The sequence below is a fragment of the Phaethon aethereus genome, assembly GCF_964289735.1.
Source record: "Phaethon aethereus genome assembly, chromosome: W".
Taxonomy (NCBI): domain Eukaryota; kingdom Metazoa; phylum Chordata; class Aves; order Phaethontiformes; family Phaethontidae; genus Phaethon; species Phaethon aethereus.
In genome coordinates this window covers 25,312,271-25,328,639 of record NC_138581.1, presented here as the reverse complement: position 1 = coordinate 25,328,639, position 16,369 = coordinate 25,312,271, and the positions used below count along the sequence as shown (strand labels likewise).

Genomic DNA, 16,369 nt, shown 5'->3' with positions numbered 1-16,369 from the left:
ATTTTCCCTTAATTTAGGAATCTCTTCCCCCTTGCTCATTCCAGCCTTTAAGAATCTAATGTGTCTGCCATTTGAACTAATGGCTATCTGGCTATCTTCCCTTCCAGTTTTCCACTGAAATGGTCTTTCTTCATAATGCCTAGAGTATTAAGATTAATGGAACAGAGTTCTCCATGTATAGTATTTCATAGGGACAGAGCACCTTGGTTCTTATTCAGAGTAAGAACCTTGCAGTAGTCTTTGATGTCCATCTTAACAAAGTAGTGCACTTGCTTGTATTCTTTCCAGTGCTGTATTCTACCACATGATAGTAAAATCTTTAAGTGTACTTGGGGCTTTCAGTTAAGCTTCAAATGAACTCCAGGTCACTCAGAACAAGGAGTATTAATTTATAGCAACTGGAGTTCTTCAGTGTGGTTAGTACATCCGTTTTATGATCTGTGATCCTTTCCCACTATTGTGGATTCTAAGGTGACAGTTTTTTGGATGTTTTTCTCAATGATAATGACAGCTTAAGCAGTAAACTGGTCTTTGCTTAAAATAACCCTGGGAAAAAAAGGGAGAGGGATATTTTAATTTGAGATGAGTTCACTGATCTGGTTATGAAACGCTACACAAGCAGTGTTACCGTCACAACTGAGGGGGTGAAGATTTGTGCTGCTGAGGAAATGATCTGTAGAGACATGATCAGATAACATCTGGCTTCATTATTAGTGTAATGATTAATAATCAAAACTGCCCTATTCATTACGCTGTTTGAGGGGACATGTAAGAACACTTAAAGCATCAGCACGGACCCTGAATAGCCAAAAGAATCAGAATTTGAGGGTGAGGGACACAGGACAGTGCATCTGGAATCACTAATTTCTGAAAGGAAAAGTAACCACTTATTTTCCTATGCTCTGTGTTTAAATTTGTTTGTCATGTTTAGTAAGTTTCTGTGTTTCTAAACATATATTTAACAAATATTTATTTTCTAGTAGATTTTGTTGTTTGTATTAAAATAGACTTTCAAAGAACTCATGGAATTTGCAAATCTCAATATTAAAACAATTTGGAAAGAAAACTAACATTTTTCAGAGACCTGAAACAGGAACATTTCCACCCAGGAATCTAATACATTGGCACAATACATGCTGCTTGTGGGCAAGAGCGTTTGGGCGAGGACCAAGTCATTTATTAACCGTGTGTGAATTTGGCAAATTCACTAGATATTTAGCTTGGCCGAAATGATCTTCTGAAGGGAAAAAAAAGTGGATTCAGTTACCAGAATAAATGATGAAATTGTCTGCATATTTCTTTTTTGCTCATCTCCCCTCTAGTTCCAGAGTGTTGGGGGGGGGGGGGAAGAGGGTGTATGTGTTTAGGTTACCAGTTTAGAATAGAATTCCTATTAAATGTACCCTGCTTTCTCTCTGGCTAGTTCCAGATGTATTTGGTTTTACTGAATTACTGAAGCATGTACCTAAAAAAATTTAATAGCATTTTCTGTAGAAACAGCTAACATATCCTAAAAATTTGCTGTCTCTCTCAATACTTTTTTTTTTTAAATGCAGACAATTCTGTTTCATTTTCCTATTTTATGTATTGTTTGGTTGAAAGAGAATTGTACCTGTTTTGCCTCTTGTGTTGAGCAAAAGCTACTGTTTGAAGTATTGGTAGCTTTGAGAGTAATTTTCAGGAATTGTTAACTTTTCAAGGTTTTGCCATTTTATGGCCTACCAATGGAAGTGAAATTATTAATTATAATTGTAACTATGTAATTGAAGTAGAGTTGCATATATTTTGTTACCCTTCTTACTGGGAATAACATTGACATATTTATCAAAAAAATATTTCCAAAAGAAGAAAACACTTTTCTGTGATCCTGCATTCATTCAGCTTTACTTATTGTTGGGAGCTTCAAAAAAACCTCACAAAACCCAAACCACCACCCCCTCCCACACACACATTAGACAAGTCTTTTGAAATACTCATCCTGTAGAAAAACAGTTCAAATTGAAAACCTTTTTTCCTCATAAAAGCATTATAACGTTCAAAAAATCTTACTTCATTTGCCTTGCTGCATTCTCACTGAACTTGACAGTGTATGGCAGAGAACGGAATATTCTGATATTGTGAAAGTACTGATATAAACGGTCTTGGGGTGTAAAAAGATGGAACTGCTACATTAGGTTTTTCCATCAAAATTTTTCTTTGATCAGATAGAGCTCTTCCACCTTAAACTCTCTCCTAACCTCAAAATCATGGTCAGCAATGATCAGCAACAGATGAGAATAATCTGATTCATACCATTAGAAAAAGCATTTACAAATAAAAATACTTTTTATAAGGATTGAATTAATTATATTTTTGCTAATTTAATTTCATAAACTGGACAGACCCAGTGCATGGACACACATGGAGGGGGAAAAAAGGGAAGCTGTTGTTAGGAAAATCGCATTCCCTAACTATTGTATCAATTAGTCTTTACAATATGAAGTTGTATGAACTTTCTTAATATATATAGTTTACATTGTATGACTCCATAGTTGTGGTTGAGTCAGCATGACTAAAGGACCCCAGCTCATTATAGGGGCTGTTGTCCTCCCTCTTGCACCCTGAAGAATAAAGGATACCCCTGAACTACCGAGATAATGCCAGCATCCTAGCCCCTCTAGCACCCCTGTGAAACCCTCCCATTATCTGTCATCACAGATAAGTAACTGTAGCAAGACCGACTCCAGGGACATCTAGATCAAGAAAGAAGCAGGTGGATGATGACGCCATAGAATTACAATTGCTTTGCAAAACAGTAGCATGTGTGTGTTAAGTAGTGATTGGTCAAATCATGTTGTATCTGAACACTTGAAAGGTATAAGAACTCTGTGTAAAACTGCATTTGGTGTGCCCCAATTTGCATGGGACACCTCAGGCGCATGAATAAAAGAATTACTCTTGTAATTCTATACTTTGCGTCCTTGGTCAGCACAGGCCAGTTGCGAAATTTTCGTGATAGTTTTGGTGACCCAGATGAGACATAGCCGACTCACCTGATCCAACGTGTCACTACCGCCCAGACCCTGACAATCTGCACTGTTGGCTTGTGGGTGATTTCACCTTGAGATACTCGGGCACGGGGGTAGTGAACCATGGATCTTATTTGGTGGTAAGGAGGTGATTTTTCTTGTAATAATGGGAGGCCAACAAAGTATAGTGAAGAGGTCACTGGTAGATTAATTGTTGCAACACTGGAAATTTATTGATGGGATAGCGCATCATCAAAAGCCCGAGCCCTGAGTCAGGAAATTTGGCCAAAAGTGACCACTTTTGGTGATGTGTACCAAACGTGGCCACAGTCCGGTTCTTTTAATGATATTAAGGCTGAGCTATTTATATATTTCTTTACGGGGGATTGGTTCCCCTCACAAATGGGACTATTGGTATATCTGGGATAATTACCGTCTATTGGTATATCAAGTATCAAAAAACAAATTTTCCCCTCCGGAGCGCAGAATAAGTAAGGATCGCTGAATGAACGTGAAAAATAAGAGCTCGTTACATTCCGGAATTTATAGATATCATAGCATAGCATAGCATAGCATAGCATAGCATAGAATAGAATAGAATAGAATAGAATATTTCTGTTGGAAGGGACCTACAACGATCATCTAGTCCAACTGCCTGACTACTTTGGGGCTGACCAAATGTTAAAGCATGTTATTAAGGGCATTGTCCAAATGCCTCATAAACACTGACAGGCATGGAGCATCGACTGCCTCTCTAGGAAGCCTATTCCGGTATTTGATCACCTTCTCAGTAAAGAAATGCTTCCTAATATCTAGTCTAAACCTCCCCCGTCGCAGCTTTGAACCATTCCCACACGTCCTGTCACTGGATACCAGGGAGAAGAGATCAGCACCTCCCTCTCCACTTCCCCTCCTCAGGAAGCTGTAGAGAGCAATGAGGTCACCCCTCAATCTCCTTTTCTCCAAACTAGGCAAAACCCAGAGTCCTTAGTCGCTCCTCATAGGACATGCCTTCCAGCCCTTTCACCAGCTTTGTTGCCCTCCTCTGGATGCATTCAAGGACCTTGACATCCTTCCATTATTGTGGGGCCCAGAACTGCACACAGTACTCAAGGTGAGGCCGCACCGATGCTAAATACAGCAGGATAATCACCTCTTTTGACCAGCTGGTTATGCTGTGTTTGATGCACCGTAGAATGCGGTTTGCCCTCTTGGCTGCCAGGGCACACTGCTGACTCACATTGAGCCTGCTGTCAACCAGCACCCCCAGATCCCTTTCTGCAGGGCTGCTCTCCGGCCACTCCTCTCCCAATCTATACTTGTGTCTGGCATTACTCTGTCCCAGGTGCAGAAGCTTGTTAAATTTCATGCCACCAATGACTGCCCAGTGCTCCAATCTATCCAGATCCCTCTGCAAGGCTTCTGGTCCCTCGAGAGAGTCAACAGCACCTCCCAGTTTGGTATCATCAGCAAACTTGCTAATGGTGCGTTCAACTCCTGCATCCAGATCACCGATAAAAATATTGAACCGAACTGGCCCTAGAATTGAGCCCTGAGGAGCGCTGCTGGTGACCGGTCGCCAGCTAGATGTAGCTCCATTCACGACAACCCTTTGGGCCCTGCCGTCCAGCCAAGTTCTTCACCCGGCGCATTGTGTACCTGCTCATCTCACAGTTGGACAACTCGTCCAGAAGGATGCTGTGAGGGACGGTAACAAAAGCCTTACTAAAATCCAGAAAAACTACATCCACCGCCTTCCCTTCATCTACTAAGTGGGTGACCTTATTGTAGAAGGATATCAAATTAGTTAAACAGGACTTTCCCTTTGTGAACCCATGTTGACTGTGCCTGATGATTGCATTGTCCTTTAAATGCCTTTCAGTATGATCTTCTCCATAATTTTTCTAGGAACTGAGGTTAGACTAACAGGTCTGTAGTTTCCTGGGTCTTCCCTCACGCCCTTCTTGTAAATTGGAATAACATTGGCTAGCTTTCAGTCAGCAGGGACCTCCCCAGACTCCCAAGACCTTTGGTAGATCACAGAATCACAGAATCACAGAATCACTAGGTTGGAAAGGACCTTCAAGATCATCAAGTCCAACCATTAATCCAGCGCCACCATGTCCCCTAAACCATGTCCTGAAGCGCCACATCCACACGTTTTTTGAACACTTCCAGAGATGGCGACTCCACCACCTCCCTGGGCAGCCTGTTCCAATGCCTGACCACTCTCTCAGTGAAGAAATTTTTCCTAATATCCAATCTAAACCTCCCCTGTCGCAACTTGAGGCCATTTCCTCTCGTCCTATCACTAGTTACTTGGGAGAAGAGACCAACACCCTCGTCGCCACAACCCCCTTTCAGGTAGTTGTAGAGAGCGATAAGGTCTCCTCTCAGCCTCCTCTTCTTCAGACTGAACAACCCCAGTTCCCTCAGCCACTCCTCATAAGACTTGTGCTCCAGAGCCCTCACCAGCTTCGTTGCCCTTCTCTGGACACGCTCCAGCACCTCAACATCGTTCTTGTAGTGAGGGGCCCAAAACTGAACACAGTATTCAAGGTGCGGCCTCACCAGTGCCGAGTACAGGGGCACAATCACTTCCCTACTCCTGCTGGCCACACTATTCCTGATACAGGCCAGGACGCTGTTGGCCTTCTTGGCCACCTGGGCACACTGCCGGCTCATGTTCAGCCGGCTGTCAACCAGCACCCCCAGGTCCCTTTCCGCCGGGCTGCTCTCCAGCCACTCCTCCCCAAGCCTGTAGCGTTGCATGGGGTTGTTGTGACCCAAGTGCAGGACCCTGCACTTGGCCTTACTAAACCTCATACAGTTGGCCTCTGCCCATCAATCCGGCCTGTCCAGATCCCTCTGCAGAGCCCTCCTACCCTCCAGCAGATCAACACTCCCACCCAACTTGGTGTCATCTGCAAACTTACTGAGGGAGCACTTGATCCCCTCATCCAGATCATCTATAAAGATATTGAACAAGACCGGCCCCAGAACCGAGCCCTGGGGAACACCGCTTGTGACCGGCCGCCAGCCGGATTTAACGCCGTTCACCACAACTCTCTGGGCTCGGCCATCCAGCCAGTTCCTCACCCAGCGAAGAGTAAACCTGTCTAAGCCACGAGACGCCAGTTTCTCCAGGAGAATGCTGTGGGAGATGCTGTCAAAGGCTTTACTAAAGTCCAGGTAGACAACATCCACAGTCTTTCCCTCATCCACTAGGCGGGTCACCTGGTCATAGAAGGAGATCAGGTTGGTCAAGCAGGACCTGCCTTTCATGAACCCATGCTGGCTGGGCCTGATCCCTTGGTTGTCCTGCAGGTGCCCTGTGAGCACTCTCAAGACCAACCGCTCCATAATCTTCCCCGGCACAGAGGTCAGGCTGACAGGCCTGTAGTTCCCAGGATCCTCTTTCCGGCCTTTCTTGTAGACGGGCGTCACATTGGCAAGCCTCCAGTCTTCTGGGACCTCCCCTGTTAACCAGGACCGCTGATAAATGATGGAGAGTGGCTTGGCAAGCTCCTCTGCCAGATCTCTCAGTACTCTCGGGTGGATCTCATCAGGCCCCATAGACTTGTGGGTGTCCAGGTGGTTTAGCATGTCCTTGACTGCTTCCTCCTGGATTATGAAGAGTATATTGTGCTCTCCATCCCCATCTTCCAACTCAGGGGGCTGAATACCCTGTAGATACCTGGACTGGCTATTAAAGACTGAGGCAAAGGCGGCATTAAGTACCTCAGCCTTGTCCTCGTCCTTGGAGACAATGTTCCCTGCCATATCCAGTAGGGGATGGAGATTCTCCTTGCCTCTCTTTTTGTTGTTAATATATTTGTAAAAACATTTTTTATTATCCTTTACGACTGTGGCCAGACTGAGCTCTAGCTGGGCTTTTGCCTTTCTAATTTTGTCCCTGCTTGACCTAACGAGATCCTTGTACTCTTCTTGAGTTGCCTGCCCCTTCTTCCAGAGGTGATAAACTCTCCTCTTTTCCCTGAGTCCCAGCAAAATCTCCCTGTTCAGCCAGGCCGGTCGCCTTCCCCGCCAGCTCTTCTTACGGCACATGGGGACCGCCTGCTCCTGCGCCTTTAAGATTTCCTTCTTGAAGACTGTCCAGCCTTCCTGGACCCCTTTGTCCTTCAGGACTGTCTCCCAAGGGACGCTCTCAACCAGTGACCTGAACAGGCCAAAGTCTGCCCTCCGGTAGTCCATGGTAGCAGTTTTGCTGACCCCTCTCCTTACTTCCCTCACAACCGAGAATTCTATCATGTCATTGTCGCTAAGCCCAAGACGGCCTCCGACCACCACATCTCTCACCAGTCCTTCTCTGTTTGTAAACAGCAGGTCCAGTAAGGCACCTCCCCTGGTGGGCTCACTCACGAGCTGCGTCAGGAAGTTATCCTCCACACACTCCAGGAACCTCCTAGACTGTTTCCTCTCTGCTGTGTTATACTTCCAGCAGATGTCCGGTAGGTTGAAGTCCCCCACAAGAACAAGGGCCAGCGAATGCGAGACCTCCGCTAGTCGCTTATCACAGAATCACAGAATCACAGAATCACTAGGTTGGAAAGGACCTTTAAGATCATCAAGTCCAACCATTAATCCAGCGCCACCATGTCCCCTAAACCATGTCCTGAAGCGCCACATCCACATGTTTTTTGAACACTTCCAGAGATGGCGACTCCACTACCTCCCTGGGCAGCCTGTTCCAATGCCTGACCACCCTCTCAGTGAAGAAATTTTTCCTAATATCCAATCTAAACCTCCCCTGGTGCAACTTGAGGCCATTTCCTCTTGTCCTATCACTAGTTACTTGGGAGAAGAGGCCAACACCCTCATCTGTCTCTTCATCCTGGTTGAGTGGTCTGTAACAGACTCCCAGCAGGATATCTGCCTCATTGGCCTTCCCCCTCATCCTTACCCACAAGCACTCGACTTGGTCTTCACAATCTTCGATTTCTATGCAATCAAAACACTCCCTAACATACAGAGCCACCCCACCACCTCTCCTTCCCTGCCTATCCCTTCGGAAGAGCTTATAGCCATCCATTGCAGCACTCCAGTCATGAGAAGCATCCCACCATGTTTCTGTGATGGCAACTACATCATAGCTGTCCCGCTGCACAATGGCTTCCAGCTCCTCCTGTTTGGTGCCCATGCTGCGTGCATTGGTGTAGATGCACCTGAGCTGGGCTATCGATTTCAACTCTGGCACGTTGAACCTACCCCTAGGTTCAACTCTAGTGAGCCCGGTTTTATCCCCTCCCCCCTCCAAATCTAGTTTAAAGCCCCCTCAATGAGGCCTGCCAGCTCATGAGCAAGAATCCTTTTGCCCCTTGGTGTCAGTTGCATTCCATCAGCTGCGAGCAGGCCCGGTGCCGTGTAAACCGCCCCGTGGTCAAAAAACCCAAAATTCTGATGACGGCACCAGCCCCTGAGCCACGTGTTGATCAGGGGGTCCTGCCGTAACATCTGCAAAGCTCCTTCCGTAGTCTGGGATGAATCCCATCAGGCCCCATGGACTTGTGAACATTCAACTGATACAGCTGGTCCCTTGCAATTTCAGTGTCCACAAATGGAAAGTCACTGTTCCTGCAGTTGTGGTCCTCCAACTCAGAGGACCAGGCAGCCCAAGGTCTATCAGTATTATTAAAGGCTGAGGCAAAAAACGCATTGAATGCCTCTGCTTTTTCTTCATCCCTATTAGTCAGGTGACCATTTTAAGAAGTATCGGTCCAATGTTTTCTTTTAGACCTCCTCTTGCTATTACCGTAATTAAAAAAGCCTTTCTTGTTGTCTGACACAACACTGGCCAGTTTGAACTCTAATTGAGCTTTGGCCTTTCGTGTCTTATCCCTGCATATATGAACCACATCTCTGTAATCTTCCTTTTAAAGCCTGACCTCGCTTCCAGAGATCGAACCATTTCTTTTTCCTCCTGAGCTCCACGAGGAGTTCCCTGTTCAGCCAAGCTGGTCTTCTGCCCCGCTTGCTTGACTTTCGACACAATGGGATTGCCTGCTCCTGTGCTTTTAAAAGGTGGTTCCTAAAGACTGACCAGCACTCGTGGATTCCTAAGCCCTCAAAAGCAGATTCCTAGGGGACACTGCTAACTAGCTCCCTGAGTAGCTTAAAGTTTTCTCTCTTGAAATCTAGTGTAGCAACTCTGCTGTCCTTTTTTCTCATTACATTGAAAAATTTAGACTCAACCGCTTCATGATCACTGTGGCCAAGACAGCCACCTACCATCACATCTCCCATGAGCCCTTCACAGACAACAAGTCTAGGAGTGCATCTTTCCTAGTTGGCTCCCTGAGTACTTGTGACAAGAAGTTATCTCCTGCAAACTTCAAGAATTTCCAAGACCTGCTCGTCTCACCAGTATGATATTTCCAGTTGATGTCTGGGAAGTTGAAATCTCCCATAAGGACAAGGGCTACCGATCCAGAGATTTCTCCTAATTTCACCTATAGAATAAGTCATCAGTGCTATCATGCTGGCTGGGCGATCGGTAGTAGACACCCACTACAACATCTCCTTTGTTTTCCCTCCCCCTAATCCTCACCCAGAGGCTCTCAACCACATCATCGCTAACTAAGGGCTGTACAATCAAATGCGACACCTCCACCTCGCTTGCCCTGCCTATCCCCTGAACAGCCTGTAGCCCTCCATCCCAGCACTCCAATCGTGGGACTCAATCCACCAAGTCTCACTAATACCGATGATATCGTAGCTCTGGGAACTGACCAACTCTTTCAGTTCATCCTGTTTGTTTCTCATACTGCATGCATTGGTGTACAAGCGTTTCAGATATGCTCCTGAGCCCTCCATGCTCCCAGGAGCAGCGTAAGTGTTCCCACTAGCATTGCCACCCTCAGGCGATGCCATGCCAACCTTAGCAGAAACCATTTGGCTGGATAACACTAGAAGATATGCTCACCAACCTGGGCCCACCCAAACAAAACCCCTGCATGCTGTGGAAAGAGATAAGGTCTCTGTAGTGTGCATAGGGAACTGGTTTGGAAAGACAGTGTGGGTTATTCCTTCCTTGGGAAAAGGCAAACCCATTCATAGGGTTGCTTTCACACAAGGACCTGGGTGCACTTGGTGGGTTGCGGGAGAAGGATGGACTTCACAACTCTATGAGAGTTATATTCCGAAGCCGTTTATTGTCTTGTCTGACTCCAATATATATCATAATTTTTGCTTAGCCACTGCACACACACACTCATGATTGGTTACAGCTTGTTACACACATTATTGCAATTGGCTATATACAAAATATCACGCGCTGTCCACGTGCCTCTCACACAGTCAGGATTCGCTGCCTGCAGGTGTTCCTGCGCTCCTTTGCTGCTTCTTAGTTGTTTACCACAGCTCCTTCTCCTCAAGGCCGAGCCGTGCAGATATCCAGCTGTTTACCAGCTTCTCAGTGCCACAGCTCCTTCTCCTTAAGGTCGAGCCGTGCAGATCAACACCACAGCTCCTTCTCCTTAGGGTCGAGCCATGCAGGGTGATCCCAACAGTGGGTAATATTCAAGAGGGGGAAATTTGGTGTGTACCTTCAAGGAGATTTAACCTTGGGGGAAATAAGCCATGATGTGAGTTGCGTGATATGTCATTGCTATATGATGCTCCAGCAGGAGCCACCTAAACCAATAGAGAATGATCCTCATCAGGAACCGGGCAAGTGCAGCAGTGATCCAACCTGAACTGTACCAAATCTGGCTGGGATGGAGTTATTTTTTTTTTCCTAGCAGCCCATATGGTGCTGTGTTTTAGATTTGTGACCAAAACAGTGTTGATAACACACCAGTGTTTTAGCTATTCCTGAACAGTGCTTGCGCAGCATCAAGGCCTTCTCTTTTTCAATCTACCCCCCCCCAGTGAGTAAGCTGGGGGGTGGGCAAGAAATTGAGAAGGGACACAAGCCAGAACAGCTGACCCCAATGACCAAAGGGATATTCCATGCCATATAACATCATGCTCAGCAATAAAACTCGGGGGTGGGTGGGGGGTAGTCTTTCTGCAGTAGCTGTTGCCAAGAGACTGGCTGGGCATCAGTCTGCTTGTGGGAGGTGGTGAGTGATTGCCTTTGCATCATTTGCCTTTTTTCCCCCCTTCACTTAAACCATCTTTATCTTGACCCAGAAGTTTTTCTCGCTTCTGCTCTTCCAATTCTCTTCTCCATCCCACTGGATGTGAAGCAGTAAGCAGCTGGTGGGTGCTTAGTTGCTGGCCAGCGTCAACCCACACCACGATGCAAGTTTTCTGAAACCTTTAGTGGTCTGCTTGTTTTAGCCAATTTTTAAAGCTCTTGGAATACATTCCTACAAGAACGATCTTTTTTTTGGAGACAAAATTTAAGAAACTCTAAACCTAGTGACATCATTTTTGTTCTGGCATGAAGGAAAAATACGTTCTATGTGAACATGCTTTCAAGTCTTGGAATTAGAATTTATTTTTTATTTTTTAAGATTTTACTGTACTGGGTCTGGCTGAGATGGAGTTAACTTTCTTCATAGCAGCCCCTATGGTGCTGTGCTTTGTATTTGTGGCTAAAAGTGCTGATAACACACCAGTGTTTTGGCTACTACTGAACAGTGCTTGCAGAGCAAGTAGTATTCGTTACTTACTTCTTGTAAATACAAACTAGAAGTCCCTCCAAGAGGATCAGAGGTAAGATCAGTGCTTCTATTCTTTCTGGGGAACTGCTCACTGGAAACTGGAGCGGCAGTTTTCCTGGAAGAACCCGAACCCCCTTTTGTGATTGTTTTTCCTTGCAACTCACATACCCGTGCCTCTAGGGTCCAAGTAGATTTTCCATCCCACTTCTCTGTGGTCATGCAGGTAAAACCACAGGATGGCCTGAGGTGTGTACCCCCTTGTATACAGAGGGGTTAAAACATGGAATTTTGGTCCGTAGTTGGACACTGAGTAAGAAGTAGATAGCCGAGAAAACCGCAGCAGAGGGGTTAAAAGGTGGAATTTTGGAGGCTTTCTCTCTTCCCTCCCCCAACAGTGAGTAGGCTGAGGGTGGACAAGAGACTGGGAGGCAACACAGCCAGGACAGCTGCCTCCAACTGACCAAAGGGATATTCCATACCATGATACGTTGTGCTCAGCAATAAAAGTTCATGGAAAAGGAGGAGAAAGGGGGAGACATTCGTGCTTATGGCATTTGTCTTCCCAAGCAACCATTACGTGTGCTAAGGTCCTACTTTTCAGGAAGTGGCTGGACATTGGCCTACTGATGGGACGTAGTGAATGAATTCTTCTTTTTGCTTTGCTTGCACATGCAACTTTTGCTTTCCCTATTAAACTGTCATTATTTTGATCTTTTCAACTTCCCTCTATTTTCTGTCCATCCCATGGGAGAGGGGACTGAATGAGAGGCTGGGTAGGTGTTTGGCTGAGGTCAACTCACCACATTTACAGAAATGAAATTTTCATTCTGCTTATAAGTATTGGACTACAATATTTGAATAGTAAAAATAAAATGTGATTAACGACATCTTTTTCTTTTTTCAAACAAGAACTACCATGTGAAGTTTAAATGGATAAGCTAAAAGAAATTGCTAACACTACTAATGCATTTTTTTTAATAACTATTGGGCATGTGGTTTAGCCCCAGCCAGCAACTAAGCACCACACCGCCACTCACTCGCCTCCCCCCCAGGTCGGATGGGGGAGAGAATCGGAAAAAAACTCATGGGTTGTTATAAAAACAGTTTAATAGGACAGCAAAAGAAGAGGAAACAACAATGATAACAACAACAATAATAATATTACCGATAAAGGAATATACAGAAACAAGTGATGCATAATGCAATAATCCTCACCACCCACAGACCAATAGCCTGTCCCTGAGCAGCGATCCCCGCCCGCTGGCTAACTCCAGTTTATATACTGAGCATGACGTTATATGGTAGGGAATATCCTTTTGGCCAGTCTGGGTCAGCTGTCCTGGCTATGCCCCCTCCCAGCTTCTTGTGCACCTCCCTGCTGGAAGAACATGGGAAGCTGAAAAGTCCTTGACTATAAAGCAAGTCCTCTGTCTATAAAGCACCACAACTAAGCAAAAACCAAAAACATCAGTGTGTTATCAACATTATTCTCATACCAAATCCAAAACACAGCACTCTACCAGCCATCAGGAAGAAAAACCAATTCTGTCCCAGCCGAAACCAGCACAATATCCACCCCTTATTCCATACCATCTATATCATGCCCAGGTCCTACACTTTTCAGTACATTCCAATTATTCATCATCACTCTTCCTGTCTTTTAATGTATACAGACAGATATCATTCCCTTAGTCTATGGGTCATCCCTCTAAAATGTCTGCTGAGTTAATTTGGTCCATGACTTTGGGCATCATCTGTCATAACAGACTCTCAGGGCAGGGGAGATGGTGTGTGGTGTTGGATTGTTGCATGCTACATCTGGGGCTTGTAGCTCATATATCTGGTGCAGCCCATGCCCACGGTCTGCAGGTCGAAGTTGTCGATCTCGAGGAAGTTGCTGGGCACAAGTTGCTGAAGCCAGTTCTGGTTCCATCACAGCTGCACGTTGCTCGATTTCAGTGAAGCTCATTCTTCATCAGTCTGGGTGATCCTTACTGTAATACCATTGATATGGTGTATAGCAACCATAGTAGTGATGACACACAGTATTGTGTAGCAATTAACATCATACAATTCAAATCATTTGCTTTTTTCACCCAAAATCAAATGTCCTTGAGGTACACATCGGACTTCCCCATCCTTCCACATTACCCACCCAAGTGCACCCAGGTCCCTGAGCAAAAGCAATCCCACAGAAGGGTTTACCTTTGCCTGAGGCAGGAGTAACCCAGACTGACTTCCCCAGCATATTTTTTACATGCATCACAGGGACATTATGCCCTTCTACAGTACGTAAAAGTTTTGATTGGGCAGGGCCGGCTCAATCGGTAGATCCCTTAGTGTTGACTAACCAGGTGGCTTTAGCTAAATGTTTATCCCAATGTTTGAATGTCCCGTCACCCATTGCTTTCAGTGTGGTCTTTTAACAGTCCGTTGTATCATTCGATTTTCCCAGACAGGTGCATGATAGGGGATGTGATACACCCACTCAATGCCGTGCTCTTTGGCCCAGGTGTCTATGAGGTTGTTTCGGAAATGAGTCCCATTGTCTGACTCAATTCTATCGGGGGTGCCATGTCACCAGAAGACTTGCTTTTTAAGGCCCAGGATAGTGTTCTGGGCGGTGGCATGGGGCACAGGGTATGTTTCCAGCCATCCGATGGTTGCTTCCACCATTGTAAGCATGCGGTGCTTGCCCTGGCGAGTTTGTGGGAGTGTGATATAGTCAATCTGCCAGGCCTCCCCATATTTATATTTCAACCATCGTCCTTCATACCAGAGGGGCTTTAACTGCTTGGCTGGTTTGATTGCAGTGCACGTTTCACCTTCATGGATAACCTGTGCAATAGTGTCCATGGTCAAGTCCACCCCTCGATCCCGAGCCCATCTATATGTTGCATCTCTTCCCTGATGGCCTGAGGTGTCATGGGCCCACCGAGCTATAAATAATTCACCCTTATGTTGCCAGTCCAGATCCACCTGAGCCACTTCAATCTTAGCAGCCTGATCCACCTGCTGGTTGTTTTGATGTTCTTCAGTGGCCCAACTCTTGGGTACGTGAGCATCTACGTGGTGTACTTTTATGACCAGATTCTCTAATAGGGCAGCAATATCCTGCCATAATTCAGCAGCCCAGATGGGCTTGCCTCTGTGCAGATCTGCAATATGCTTATGATGCCCATTTAGAATGTGTTAAGCAGCTCTAAATGTATCCTGTATATAACATATGATGGAAAAATACTCTTTGAAAGTGTTTTTAATAATCATGGTTTTGTGTGCTTTAACATTGTTTTGTCATGGATGACAGAGTGAGGAGGCATTACAAAGGCAGAAAAGATAACTGAATTTAGTAATGGGATTCTGAGGTGTATACACTTCTGCAATATCCAAGCCTTTCCTTAAACAGCAGTTGTAGTTTGCTGCATTAAGGCATATTGTCATAAAGAAGCAGGATGCAAGTTAGCACTGCTTAGATTTCATAAAATGCCTCTCAGCTATAGATTTCAAACTGGTTTTATAAAGAACTATAGGTATTCTTTCTTTTACAGATGTGGATCTGATGTTAAAGAAGTTAAAGTGACTTGCTTAGCACAGCATAGTTTGATAGTATGATTAGCGAGGGCCAGGGAACAGAACCCACCTTCTCAACTTCTTGTTAGTGCTGTCTTCATCAAACCTAATTTCTTATTTCACCTTTTATATAGGTATCAATGCTTATTGCTATACTTGTATTTGATAATGAAGGCTTACTAGTGAGACATTTCTGGCTTTTGTTTTTGATAGATCTCTGTTGCTTGCGGAGCTTGAGAAAGAAGAGAAAGAAAAGGACTGGTATTATGCTCAGCTTCAGGACCTTACTAAAAGGATTGATAGTATCCCCCTTACTGAAAATGTAAGTAACTACAGCATGCTGATTTATGTATCTGGTGCTATGATCTCTGTTTAGATGCTGTGTATATTTTATGAATTTAGCACCTGGAGCACCTCCTCCCCCTCCTTCTTCACTGACCTTGGTGTCTGCAGAGTTGTTTCTCTCACATATTCTCACTCCTCTCTCCCAGCTGCTGTTGCGCTGCGTTTTTTTCCCCTTCTTAAATGTTAGCACAAAGGTGCCACCAGCTTTGCTGACTGGTTCAGCTTTGGCCAGTGGCAGGTCCATCTGGGAGCTGACTGGAATTGGCTCCATCCAACATGGGGGAAGCTTCTGGCATCTTCTCACAGAAGCCACCCCTTTAGCACCCCCCCGCTACCAAAACCTTGCCATGCAAACCCAATACAAGACAATTGTTTGGATCCCCTTGTCACTCCAGTAATCCAGATGGGTTCTGTGCCCTTATACCCTGGTGGCATTAGGGTATACTGTGCACCAGTGACCACCAAAGCCTTGTACTCATTTGGGTCTGATGTGCCAGGCCATTGAATCCACATGGTGGAGTAAACTCGGTTCTCCCTTTCCTCTTCCTGGCCAGAGTCAGGCATTCTCTATTCACAGTCAGAGCATTCCTTACCTCACTCCTGTAATTGCAAAGCAGAAGTCCATTCATCAGGAGCAGAAGTAGGAGCTGCCTTTCTACTCTGTCCGCAGAATTGCTCAATATCAACCCGAGCAGTCATCTTCCTAGATGGACTCTTTTTCAATGCTGTTTTTTCTTGCAATTCACGTGCACGAGCTTTTAGGTTTGACGTAGGTCCACCGTCCCAATTCCTCATGTCCTCCCTGTGGTCACACAG

General features: G+C 45.4%; 1 protein-coding gene across 5 annotated transcripts in view; it reads left to right on the top strand.

The window, feature by feature from the left end:
- The window catches only part of LOC309415240 (adenomatous polyposis coli protein-like), a gene marked incomplete at both ends in the record, with an annotated part of 135,670 nt that overhangs the window by 21,773 nt on the left and 97,528 nt on the right, over window positions 1-16,369 (top strand). For all 5 annotated transcript variants that reach the window (XM_082012704.1, XM_082012702.1, XM_082012703.1 and 2 more), the window contains one exon: window positions 15,422-15,530. In XM_082012704.1, the coding sequence (XP_081868830.1) occupies window positions 15,422-15,530 (109 nt within the window). The remainder of the gene's footprint in view (window positions 1-15,421; window positions 15,531-16,369) is intronic.